At 55.0% G+C, this 12,716-nt stretch overlaps 1 protein-coding gene across 1 annotated transcript in view; it reads right to left on the bottom strand.

Moving 5' to 3' along the window:
* Window positions 1-12,716, bottom strand: part of SAMD11 (sterile alpha motif domain containing 11) — a 105,902-nt gene continuing 93,186 nt past the window's right edge. Inside the window, exons 10-14 of the mRNA XM_080631474.1 lie at window positions 12,391-12,469; window positions 11,449-12,152; window positions 5,015-5,139; window positions 2,341-2,451; window positions 1-307 (exon numbers count right to left, since the gene is read on the bottom strand). Coding sequence (XP_080487600.1) covers window positions 59-307; window positions 2,341-2,451; window positions 5,015-5,139; window positions 11,449-12,152; window positions 12,391-12,469 — 1,268 coding nt within the window. The 3' untranslated portion in view covers window positions 1-58. The remainder of the gene's footprint in view (window positions 308-2,340; window positions 2,452-5,014; window positions 5,140-11,448; window positions 12,153-12,390; window positions 12,470-12,716) is intronic.

The raw sequence follows: 12,716 nt of genomic DNA, 5'->3' as shown, positions 1-12,716 counted from the left end.
CTTTACCTTCACTTCGCTCAATGACCTCAGTCCAGGCCACCAGGAGCTGCCCCTGCAGTTAGGACGGAGGCTTCGTGGTGTCGCTGAGGGCGGCGAGGACGCCGGGGGCCCCGTTCTCCTGCTTCGGGGACACGCGGCTGGCGGAGGGGAGGCTGCTGAACGGGGAGGCCACGCTGCCCGTGGACGACGGCCGCAGCTCCGTGGCTGGGGGCAGGTCCCGCTCCGGGGGCCGCAGGCCGGGAGGTTGCAGTGGGAAGGCCATGGGGAAGCCCGCCATGTACAGGACCCTGCCCACCCTCTTGGCCACCTGCAGGGAGAAGGAGGAGGAAATAAATGGAGGAGGGTAAAAAGGGATGAGAAGGGGCACAAATGGTCCTCAGATACATGTAAAAGCTGCATTTTCAGGCAGCAAACCCAGGTTCTGTGCTCCAGACTGGTTTGGGTTGGAAGGGTCCCTAAGTTCATCCAGTTCCTTAGATCTAACCTGAACTTCCCCTGTTTCAGTCTGACCCCATCACCCCTTGTCCTATCGCTACAGTCCCTGATGAAGAGTCCCCCTCCAGCATCCTTGTAGCCCCCTTCAGATACTGGAAGGCTGAAAGAGCTGGGTACCACAGGATCATAGAACAGTGACCAAACACGATGCCCATGGCTGAAGAGCAGGACCTGCTCTTAGAGGGGAGCTGGGATAACAGGGGAGGGGGAAAAACTGGCTCCAGGGTGGCTGCTGTTCCTGTGCAGGAAGCTGGAAGCTGCAGCCTCTCCCTTCTCCTGCAGTGCCAAAGGGAACTCCCGCAGCCGTTCTTGCCTCCCAGCGAGGGCCAAAGGCCCCACAAGGTCCCAGCACCTACAACAGCTGGTTCCCATTTCAACTGGAACAAAAACACAGGCTTGTGCTCAAACCAGACAACTGCCGCCTTCTTCACTTAGCAACAGCGGGGCTTTGCTCCCCACTTACACACAGACCCCCCCCAGCCATGCCTTATTACAGACCTTTAAACACTATTGATTAAATGGAAGCAAGGTTTTTCTCCCTTCAGCCCATATCTCATGTTTCCCCCCTTCCAAATCCCAGCTAAGAACAGCTCTGAGCTATTTGGCCTCCTCTGTTTTGGAAGAAACAGAAGAGTTTTATTTCCTCCTGAATTGACCCATAGGGACCAATTGCCCACAGAACCTTTTTATTAGACCCCTCATAAACAGGGAGGGCTGTAGGGAAAGCAGTAAAGTTGCTCTTATTGTTTTACCATAATGTAATGAATGTGTAAGCTTGTGGCTTAGGGAGGCTCTGCCAGGGCTGGGTGTGCAACCCATGGAGGTGCACACATGCGATGCTGTCCCAGCCATGGCCACGACAGTTCCCAAGGGAATGCGCTGGAACAGCCTGTTCCTGCCGTGTGTCAGGAGCTGTTCTGGGAGCATTAAATGGGGAAATAAAGCCGTTACTGGAGGTGTTTGTTCTTCTGGATTTGAGCAGCTGAAATGGGAGTCACCAAGAGTCCATGGCAAAGCAGGTTCATGGAAGCAGAGACTTGGGAACCAAGTCACTGACAGGGAAAAGGGTCCTTTAAGAAGGGCACAAGAGCAAAGGAGTGTGCTGAGGAGGGACCAGAGTCCCCTGAAGTAAAGGCCTAACGCAGCTGATATGGTTTCCATATCCCGTGTGCCCATGTGTGAGTAGCACAAGCTGGGGGTGCGTGTGGGAGGGAGGCACGGCCCATCAGCAAGACCAGTAACCAAAACAGAGCCTATGACTGGCCCAGCAGAGAAGGGAAAGGTCCGTTATGCACTGGGGAGGGGAAGTAACAACAGGTGATGCTGAGAGATGCTAAATGCATTTGTGCCTCAGGCCTTGACAGAAAGAACCACCAAGAGCCATGCAGTTACATAGGAAAGGAGCAGCAGAGGGATTTGGGTCCAGTCTAGAAAAGAGCTGGTTCCTCAGATGGCTTTACCCAGCTTTCAGGTACTTTGAGATGCTATTTTCATGATGCAAAAGCATCTCCCCTGCCTCACCCGGGTGCAGGTTTCCTCCCTTCCTGGCACTATTTGTGGGAACATCCTAACATTTCCTTTCCAACAGCGGCTGGTCCATGTAGGAGTTTCCCACTTCACCCTCTTCCTCCCTCCCACCACTTGTCCACAGCTACTTCCTTCTGCCCCTGGCCTCTGAGGAGATGGAACATTCTGGAGTCAACGTTGAATCCAGCATTACAAGTAAATAAATGAACAGTTATTGCTTAATGAATTATATTCAATACATGAGGTCCTGACAGCCCTTTCCTGGCTAGGGACAACATGAACATGTGCTGCTTGCTGCTCTATAGAGACCATTCCTACCTGTGACCTGATCTTCAGTGCAGGTCCGAGTTTCAGCCCCATGTTGTTCAGTAAGTGCTCTTCCGTCAGGAGGGGCAGGGTCTCCCCATCAATAGCCTGCTCTCGGAATACCTGGAAGCAACCAGAACACAAATCCAGGCTTAGGAATGCCAGTGACGTGCCTGATGCTCCTGTCTTGCCCTTGCACAGGAAGGTGCTGTGGAAAAGGTGGACTAAGTTGGTACTGATACACCAGAGGTAGGAACAATCCTGTATCCACAGCCAGGAGCCAGCGCGTGAAAGGAGGCACATGGGAATGGGAATTGGGGCTGGCTGGGCCAGTTTAGATAAAGCACTGCTTTTATTTACCTTTATGGTTATGGTGATGGGGCACGAACAGCCCCAGGTTTGGGCACCTTCTCCCCAACACTGACATGGACTAATAACCATCTCAGTGCCACTGCAGCGGTACTGTAGTGTACGCGGTGCCACTACACAGGAAGGCAACACACTGGCAGTCTCTTCACTGAGTGAAGCAGAAGCTGGTGATGTGCAAACCTGGACTCACAGCAATGACAGCAGGGCTGGAATAACCTCACAAACAGCAGTTTCCACATTCCAGCCATGCAAACCTGCACCATCTTTAACACACTTAAAGACAGGAAAAAAGCCCTTCCTTTTGCCCCTATGTATTTCCAATGCCAGGGGCATGCAAGAGTTTTCCACCTCACAGGGGCTGTGTAATAAAGGTGAAGGTCTGGATCTTGCTCCCTTCTTCATGCCCACAGCAGGGCTATGCTCACATGGGCCTCTCCGGGGAGTTTACTCTGCATGTATGGGCTGGATGCTTGATGAGGAAACTGCCATCACTGCGTAACTCAGGCTGCAGCTCCCTCCGTGGGGAGATGTCAACAGAGGCCTGGTTTTCCCTATGAAACCCACTTCCACAGTGTATGTTCCTGGATGCTCCCCAAAGGAACTGTGTGGGGCAATGCCTTATGCATGGTGTTACTGCCACTGAACACCATAGCAAAGGAGAGGGGTTCAAGTCACTCTAATGGCTTCTTTGTCAGCAGCAGCCCATAGCCCATGGCCAGCCCTCTGGAGGGTGGCACAGGCTGTTAGAGCCAAGGCAGCTGAGCTGCTGCAAGTGGCTTTTATTGCTGGGCTCCAGCACAAAGCTGCTCAGGACTGCAGCACGTGGCTCTGCTCTGCCCTACCAACACCTACTGTACCAATTTACTTCCCTCCCTCTGCAGCCAACGTGGGCTGGGAGCCAAAAGCCTCCCTTTGCACACACTGAAACCCTCCCTAAGAAGCCCTGTAACTTGAGGACAGCATCCCCTTGGGTGTCCCCTGGGTCCTGATCCACTGCAGGGACAAAGCTGAGCGCTGCTGAGGGCTGAAACGAGGCACAAGCCCTTGTTTGTCCCAATGCTCAGCACAGCACCAGCTTCCTGCTGGTTTTCCTGGCAGGAACAGCCTGCGGAGCAGTGCCAGACCTCCCCAGCACTGTGGTTTTGGAGAGGAGAACGCAGGCAGCTCGGAGCTGGGTCACTCCTCAACACCGGCATGTGCACACAGTATAAACCTGCTAAGCACACAGCCACAGTGCATACAAACACATCCTCCCTGCGGCCATGCTCCCCCCGGGTAAAGCAGCTCGAGCACGACAGGAGCCTGGTTACAGCAGCTCCCACCATCAAACACGGTGTCTGCAATGCACTGAGGCCGCTGAACCTCTGCCTCAGCGAGCTATTGATTTCTTCCCCACCGCTCCACCAGGAGCTGGCAACGGAGGTGGAAATGGATGAGCCTCCTGCAAAGCAGCTCTGGTAAAGAGAGAAGCTTCCAGGCAACTCTTGCTCTTCATTCCCCAGCACAGGAATGCAGACAAAGCGCAACGGCACCGGGGCAGGAGCACGCTGAGGTGGGGATAACAGAGACGTGTGTTTTGTATGGGGGTGTTTTGGTTTTAGAGCCTTCTGCTTGAGCTTTAACACCCATCACCCATCCCCTTTATCATCCCCACTAAAGCCAGTTCCTGAGCCCCCCTCCACACACACAGACCTGCTTCGCACTCCCATCCGTCCACCTTCCTTTGTAACCAGTGTCCCCTTCCTCTCCCCACATCAGAAACTGCCCTTATACACACACAGTCATCCTGATCCACTCTCAAACACAACCCAAGCCTCTGCTGTTCCCCTTGGGGACCTTTACATGTACCCCCCGTCCCTGCAACAAGCATTTGCTTTCCTAAGTGCTGCCTCTCACCTGCACGCACAGCTCTTGGCTCTCCTGAAGCACTGGGTTTAGAGGTGGCTTTAACAAAGAACTTCCTTGGGTCTCATCTCCATCTCCCCTCTGGCAGGTTAAACCCACCCTCCTGTCCTGTCACTACAGCCCCTTATAAAAAGCATGGAAGCAGGATGCTGAGCTCTACCCATAGAATGGCTGGGGCAGGCGTTCAGCAATGACCAACCCTTGCCCCTACTCCATCCCCTCCCACTGCACTCCCTTTATTGCTCTCCACTGCAAGGCCCATCACACACCTCAGGACCTTCACTACCAGCAAGTAGCTATTTCCCAATGCAGTAGGGAAGCGGCTCTAAGACAGAGCCTCTCCTAGGTGGGACAGTGCAAGCACACCAGGCACAGGCAGCAGGGCCACAACAAGGGCTGGGAAGAGCTTTACCTGAGTGTACTCGGTGCAGCCTGACAAGTTGGACACGAAGCTGCACACATCCTCCACCGTCCATTTGCTGATGTCTTCCAGCGCGGGGCTTTCCTCCCCATCCAGAAACAGACCTCCCATGGTGCCTGGATTGTTTGGAGTCGGGGGGGGGAGAAGGAGGGGAGGAGAAAGAAACATAAATCATTCAAATCCCACCCGGACAACAATGTGAATATGTTTCTCCAGCCACACATTCATCTTTAATGACCTGTCAATTAAAGCACTGGGCAGGGTCAATTCATAGGCCTCTTCCTCCTGGAGGTCCCCAGCTTGGAAAGAGGGGGGGGGGTAAGGGAAAGGAAAGAAAAGCCCTGGCTAATGTATTTCATGTGTTTAATGTTCTTCAGCTGTGGGGAAGGGATAGGGGGAAGGGAGAGGAAAGAAACAACCCTCAAGGAGGGTTTGTCCATATGCACTGCACAGCCGAAAGCTCTGCCTGCCCTGTGGGCTGCTTCCCCCCATCCCTTCTCCCAGCGACGTGCTCTGAATGGGAATGGCCCCAGCACCTCTCCCTGGTGGCCACTGCCTTGCCGGAGCCTCAATCTCCAGAGAAGAGCTCGCTCTTGCCATGGGTTCATTTTCAGTCCACCCCAGGCTGAAGCATCCATGGGATCGGCTGTCTCGGAGCGCGCTGGAGCCGGGTGCTGGGATGACCCCCGCCAGCCCCCGGGGCACTCTGAGACAGCCCAGCTCCATTCAAGCCCGGGAGTCAACGCTCTGCAATGCAACAGCGGTTCAGGTCCCAGCCCTGTCACCACTGATGGAAGTGATGGGCTCCAAAGGGGGGGAAGAGCCTCCCCCATCCCTGCATCCACAGTGCCTGACAGCACGGGATGGGCTGGCGCCAGGAGCTGAAGGAGAGGCACCGAGAATAAGAAACCCCAGGCAGTTAATTCCTATCTACTGCAACGTGTAACAGGGAAATGCAGCAACAAGTAATGAAGAAACGGAGTTCCAGAAGACACCGCTTTATGTGGGAGGAATAAAAGGTGCTGTTAACCTGTGCTGCATGACACCATTCAGACCAAGAGGACATGCACAGGGATATGAACATCCATGGTTACAGTGGATAGAAAAGAGTTTATGAGGGGTATAGAGCAAGAGAGGAGCAGAGAAAGTCCTTCCCCCAGGGGTCTATCATGCCAAAACTATCTGTCCTGTAGGCTGAAGGTCTGACCAGCACCATGGATGTGACTCCACGCCTTGGCTCCTGTCCACAGCAGGTTGGGTATCAGATACAGGCTTCCATAAGTAATGACAAGATAAAGTGGGATGCAATGAAATCCTGGGGGGAAACACAGGCCCAGAGAACAAGGGGCCAATTCCCTGGGGAATGACCAGGTCAGAGGGAAGAGGCACAGGAAGAGCAAAGCCACGCGCCGAGTCTCCACTTGTTGGCAAAGCCACCGGCACATTCCCAAGAACAGGAAAAGGACAGGAATTACACAGGAAGTTATCGTGCCAATAAGATGCTTCTAACCCCGCAGCCACGGTCAGACACCGTGTAATCATTGCCATGACATTTCCGCTCCCAGCTTCCCGCTTCCCTTCCCAACCTCCGCACTGTTCCTGTAGCAGCACCACCACATCCCTCTCTCCTCTTGGGGAAGGAGATGGCAATGTCTGCTTCAGCCAGAACTGCAGCCGATGGGCAGTCCCAGTGCAAACAGACCAGTGCCAACAGCACCCTGTGTCCCACTGGAGGCAGGCAGCTCCTCATTCCCTTTGCTCCCTTCTCCTTCCAGCCTGAGAAGGCTTCCAATACTTGTGTGTGGGATAACAGCCACAGGGAATGACTGAGAGCTCGGTGCCTGTCACTGCCAAAGAGGCACCCCTAGCTCCATACAGACAGATGGACACGAGCCCTCATTCTCATTCCCATCCCAGCTGCTTGTGCTAAAGCCCACAAAGCACTCCAACAGCTCAGGGCTTTTCTCCCTTTATTCGCCCTGGCAGGAGAGGGTTTTTCCTTCTCCTCCTTTTGGGAAGGGTGGCTGCAGCTTGGGAACGAGAGGAAGTGCAACTGAACTCAATTATTCCAGGCACAGTCAATGCTCGGGCGAGACACCTCCATCTGCAGCCAGAGCGGGTGTCTCTGAGGGGATCCGACTGTAACAGCCAACTGCTTTCAAATGAGGTACTTCCTTATTCCAAAAGCAAGCCAAGGATTGAACTGCAGCAACGCGGGGCTTGGGAATGAGTTCTCCAGCCAGGCCCATCCTCGGGGTTTAAGCTCAGCCTGGTCAGTGCCCACCAGCACGGGCAGAGATTCAACCCAGATGCCTCCTTCACAACTGGCAGGGATGCAGGGGAAGGCACAAAGCTTCCCTATGCTCCCTCTCCTGAGTGCCAGCAACCCATGAGCTGCACCACATCCAGGATCATTCCCAGCGTTCCTGACACTGCCCCAGACCTGGGCTAACAACTGCTGCTCCTACACAAGCCTTTCTCCTCTGTGGTTTCCTCTCCTTTGTCTCTTTGTGCCCCCAGAAGGGGAGGGAGAGGTCGTGATGCACACAGAGATGCCCACAGTGAGCCTGCTGGGGCCAGGGCTGAGGCCAAGGCAGCCCCTCTGTATGGGAACCAGGAGTATTTCCCACATACCCACACACAGAGAAATACAACACGGCCAAAGTATTTATCTCCAGGAGTTTGTTTTCCCTTCCCATTTGTACCACGGAAACGGGGATTGACTGCTGGAAACATTGCTGGGAGGGGGAAGGTGAATGCCAACGCTTTGGGTTCTGGCCTATGAGTGATTTCTATGGCACTGAATTGAAAAGCAAGAGGGTGGGAACCTATTTCCACTGAAGTTAATGGTGAAACCCCCCTACTCCCTGCAGAAAAGCCCAAATCGCAAAGCTCCAAAGACTCGGTCATCACCCTGGGTATTCAGCACCCCTCAAGCCTAGGTCACTGCTCCTTTCCAGCTCTGAAGCCCCTGGAGCAGACGGGCTCCTGTCCTTCCTCCCTAGGAAGGCACAGCATCATCTGCTCCATCTCTGTGCGTGGCTCCTCCACTCACCTCTGCTCGGGCAGCCTGGACAATGATAACAAATAGGTGCCAAGCAGCTGGAAGGGATGCACCTTCTATTATAATAATGACATGTCACTGGCTCCTGCTGGACTCCGAGGATGCAGAAAGGGCAGCATCCATTCCCTGCCAGGCCTCCTGTGTCTGCCTCTGTGATAAATGATGGTCCAAGGGCCTGGTAATGGATTATGGAGCCATTTCACCAGATGGGGCCCAGCGTGCAGGGACTGAAAAGCATCCATCGTCCCAGGCCAGGGTTTTGTAGCCAGGTGCCTATGTAAAGCCCTCACCACCCATGCTGCAATCCATTTATAGCTTCCCTTCCTCCTCCTGATATCCAGCTGCTCCAGAGGACCAGCTAAAGGCTGAGCAGGTCAGGGAAAAGCAATCCTGTCCCTCCCAGGAAGGGAAACCTGTTGTGAATCCAAGCTGCATGGAGACATGGGAGCTTTTAGCCCTGCCTTCACAGGAGACATTCAGGTGCCAACTGGGAAATCAGTGCACAAAACAAACCAGCCCAGCTCTGCGTTTAATCAGCTTTGCTACCACTCTGCAACCCCTCTCCCTGTGCATACCCCCCTCCTTCCCTCACACTCAGGCCACGGAGCAGCGCTGGAAGGCCTGTGTTAATTGCTCTCCAGACTATGGATCGATGGCAGGATTTTAGCCTCCTGCACGCTCCATCCTTCACCTTTTCCAAAGGAAGGGGCTGGAGGAGGGCGGTGGGAGGAGGAAGGGAACAAGGCTGCTGAAACCTCCTCGAGATGAGGTCATCGAGCAGTAGCCAGATCCCTGCAAGGCAGCTCAGGGAATCGACCCACCTCTGCCTGCCTCATCCATATCCACCCCAGCAGGGACAGCAAACAGCTCTGCCTCCAACGAGGAGCCTCCCCTGCCTGGAACTCAGAGGTCATTTTCACCCAGCCCCTTCCCTCCTTTCCTGCCTCTGGCTGTTCCTTTTGGTCTCCCACGTTACCTGCTTTGCTAAGGTGGTTACATTATAATGGCAGCCTGCAGTGTACAGCACATCAGGATCATCCAGGCCAAAAGAGCAGTCCTGGTGCAAAAAAAGTCCTTGCTCAGCCTGGAGAAAAGAAGGCTCTTTAAAGGGAGAGCTTAGAGCAGCTCCAGTGCCTAAAGGGGACACAGGAAACCTGGAGAGGGGCTTTGGACAAGGGCCTGTAGGGACAGGCCAAGGGGAATGGCTTTAACCTGCCAGAGGGGAGACTGAGATGAGCTCTTAGGCAGAAGCTCTTCCCTGTGAGGGTGCTGAGGCGCTGGCCCAGGGTGCCCAGAGAAGCTGTGGCTGCCCCATCCCTGGCAGTGTTCAAGGCCAGGTTGGACACAGGGGCTTGGAGCAACCTGCTCTAGGGGAAGGTGTCCCTGCCTGTGGCAGGGGTTGGAACTGGATGAGCTTTAAGGTCCTTTCCAACATGAACCAGGCTGGGATTCTATGCAAAAGAACTATGGAAATGGCCCTAGGGGTGCAGGTCTGCCTTCAGGTGGTTTGTGTTCCCAAAGGCCAAAGCAACGCATCTTCACTGACACACGTTACCCCCGCACACCCCAGCATCCCTGCAGCACTTGGATCAACACAGCCCTCCATATTCCAGCTGCTGAACTCCCCTCTCAACCTGCTGCGCTGCATCCCACAACTGCCCTGTCCTCCCAAGTTCCAGGCGAGAACTTGTGCTATGGAGCTGCACAGTGCCTAAATTCACTGATGCCCCATGAATATTAACGTGTGAAGCTGGCTGAATGCAAAAGAGCCCTTTGGAAAAGACCTACGGCCCTGGAACAGGCTCCACAAATCACAAGTGCCTGGGAAGTGGGCAGTGAAACACAGCCCTGATCTTTGCCGAGGCCTCGAGACACAATCCTGGTGTGAATTGGAAGTGATAATAATAAATGGCCCGTTACAGTAACTCCTGCACTGCTGGGGGAGGAGGAACCCCATGCACCAGCCTGGCCTCCCTGCAGAGCCTGACGCAAGCGCTGAGCACCGTGGAGCCGTGCCTTTCCCTTTGGAATGCCAGGAGAAAAGGGCTCCTGCGAGGAAGCCTCAGCAGCCCAAGGCACCAGGAATATTTATCACGTTGGCCACCTGCCTGTCAGAGGAAAATCGCTTCCTCCTTCCTCGTTGCAAGGCAGCTCTAATGAGTGATGGGCAGCCGCCTTCACAACAGCGGTAGCTCTTTGCATAGGGAACAGGCAGCCTCAGCAACCCACATGCTGTGCCCCCCCCTTATTAGCAGGTCCGACCTCCTGCTAATTGCTCAGCCAAGTAATTAGCTGAGGCAGATTTTGGCTCCTGGCTAGACCAGGGGCAGATCGGCCACCAGGGTCTGAAACCCTGCTTTGTACCACACGTACTCATCACTCCCTTCTTGGCTGCCCATCTCTACAGCCCAAGGGGCTGCTCTGAGGGGACCAGAGGCCAGCCATGACTTCCCTGCCTGCCGGCCCCATCCAGCAGGCACTGATCCAGCTATACCAGTGCCTGAGAAATACACCATAGGCAGGGGAAAGAGCCCTCCTAGCTCTGCCCTGGAAAAGGGGCACAGCAGGGGTAACTCTGTCACCTCCAAGGGCATGGGGCAGCCAAGATGTTTAAATCACTGCCAGGGAACTCTTTGACACCCCATTCCAAAGGTGCTGTCTCTGCTCCCCTGGGAATGTCCCAGATATGACACTCAGCAGGGAGGAAAACGCTGCAGCCTTAGTCCTTCATTTCCCTCACCTCAAGCCATGGCAAAGCACAGAGGGAGAACCAAGCATGTGGGAACCAGTCAGCCACCGTCCAGCCCTGCATATCCCCAGTGCCATCTGCAGCTTTCCCTGTGGAATGTCCTCATCCTCACCCCCAGATGCAGCCATCCCATCCCGGCAAACTCTCCTTCAGTCCCCTTATCCTGCTCCAGAGCTGGGTGTTCCTCTCCAACCTGGCTACTCCTTGGAAATCACATAACCCCCGAACATCCTCACAGCCTTTTAGGTCATCCTTCCAGATACATTACTTCCATCCTTTTACTTTGTAGGCTGTTGCCTCTCCTTGAAGGCCCCATAACTTACTGGTATCTGTCCCAAAACATGCCTTCCAAAGAAGGCCCAAGCAACTGCAAGATCTCTTAGTCCACCATAGTGGGTTCTCCTTCCTCATGCGCGTGGGACTCACTCTGTTCCTGCCCTCCTCTTTATGACCCTGGATTTGCTTCATTGCAAATGGAATCCTTTTTATGAATTAAAAGAAGGGTTCGGTTCCCAGCAGGGAAAAGAGAACTCCAACCTCACTGCACAACAGGGAAGGGGAGGAGTCCCATTCATAGCACTCTGCAGAACACGCTGCAACACAAGCACTCACCTGCATGGAAGTATGGGCTCATGGTGTACGGGAATCCGAAGGGCAGCGGCTGAGGCGGTGGGATGGAGGCTGGCGGGAGGTATTTCACCTCGGTTTTGTTGATGCCTGGCCCAAGCAGATGGCTGGGGGACTCCGCACTGGAGGAGCTGCAGGGCGCAGTTTGACCAGGAGCCCCCTCACCCAGCTCCTTGGCCCCTTCACATGCTTTGCCCATCTCTTTGCACTCCTTAAGCTCCGTGGCCGAGCTGCTGCTCTCCGCCTTCAGGCTCTCGGGCTTCTCATCGCTCACATCCGCATCGCTCTCAGAGTCCTTCATCTCCTCATCGTTACAGTCCGGAGCCCCATCGCGTACCCGGGGCTCCGCCAGCTCCTTGGCCTCGCTCACGCCCTGCGGCTCGGCGCGGTGATGCGCGGCTTTGCGGCTGCCGCGCCGGGGCTGCTCCTTGGGCGGCGTGGCGCTGCTGGGGACGCCGGGGTTGAGGGAGAGCAGGGGAGTGTTGTTGTGCCGCAGCACCAGCATGGCGTTCCGCCGGGACAGCTCTTCCCGCAGCGGGTGGCCCTCGGGAATGTCGTGCACGTTGCGCAGGGCCGGGTGGTCGGGGGGCAGGCCGGGGTGCAGGCTCAGCGGGTCTCCAGCCAGTAGCCTTTGCCTGTGGAGGTTCTCCAGCTCCTTCTGGCGGATGATCTCGGCTGACATCTCCAACCTAAATTGGGAGAGGCAGAGTGGGAACGTCATGGAGGGCTCTGGGAATAACTTGCTAACCCACCAGAGCTTGCAGGATCAAAGTGGCACCTCCACATCCATGCTTTGCTTCATTTGGACACCGCTCTGTTGTCTGTGCACAGCTCACCCAACGCAACACCCCACATTCCTCTGCCTGCTGCCAGGAAAGGGAAGGAAAAACCCAGCCCAAGCCCAGGCTGGTCCTATACAACCCTCACCTTGCCAGGTTTTGCTTCCGTAGCATCTCTTGCTGCCGTGCAAACATCTCTGCTTGTGCTGGCTGCAGGAACCCGTAACCTGGGGACAGGGAGAACGATACCATGGGGTTATTAATGTCAGCATTGACTCTGCCAACTCCGGGCCAGCTCCCCAGAGAGCTAACTGAGGGCTGCCTTTCTGTTCTGGAGCCCATCTATTCCCTCACTCCCAAGGCAGAGCAGCCTGCTGCTGAAGCACTGGACAAGGGAGGATGATGGGCATTGAAAGACAGAGCAGCCAAGGCAACCTGCTCCTATCGCAGCAAAACAAGAGTGAACTCAGCACA

Source organism: Psittacula echo (assembly GCF_963264785.1).
Source record: "Psittacula echo genome assembly, chromosome: 17".
NCBI lineage: Eukaryota > Metazoa > Chordata > Aves > Psittaciformes > Psittacidae > Psittacula > Psittacula echo.
Note: the sequence above shows the minus strand (reverse complement) of the source record. Positions and strands in the feature narration are given on the sequence as shown.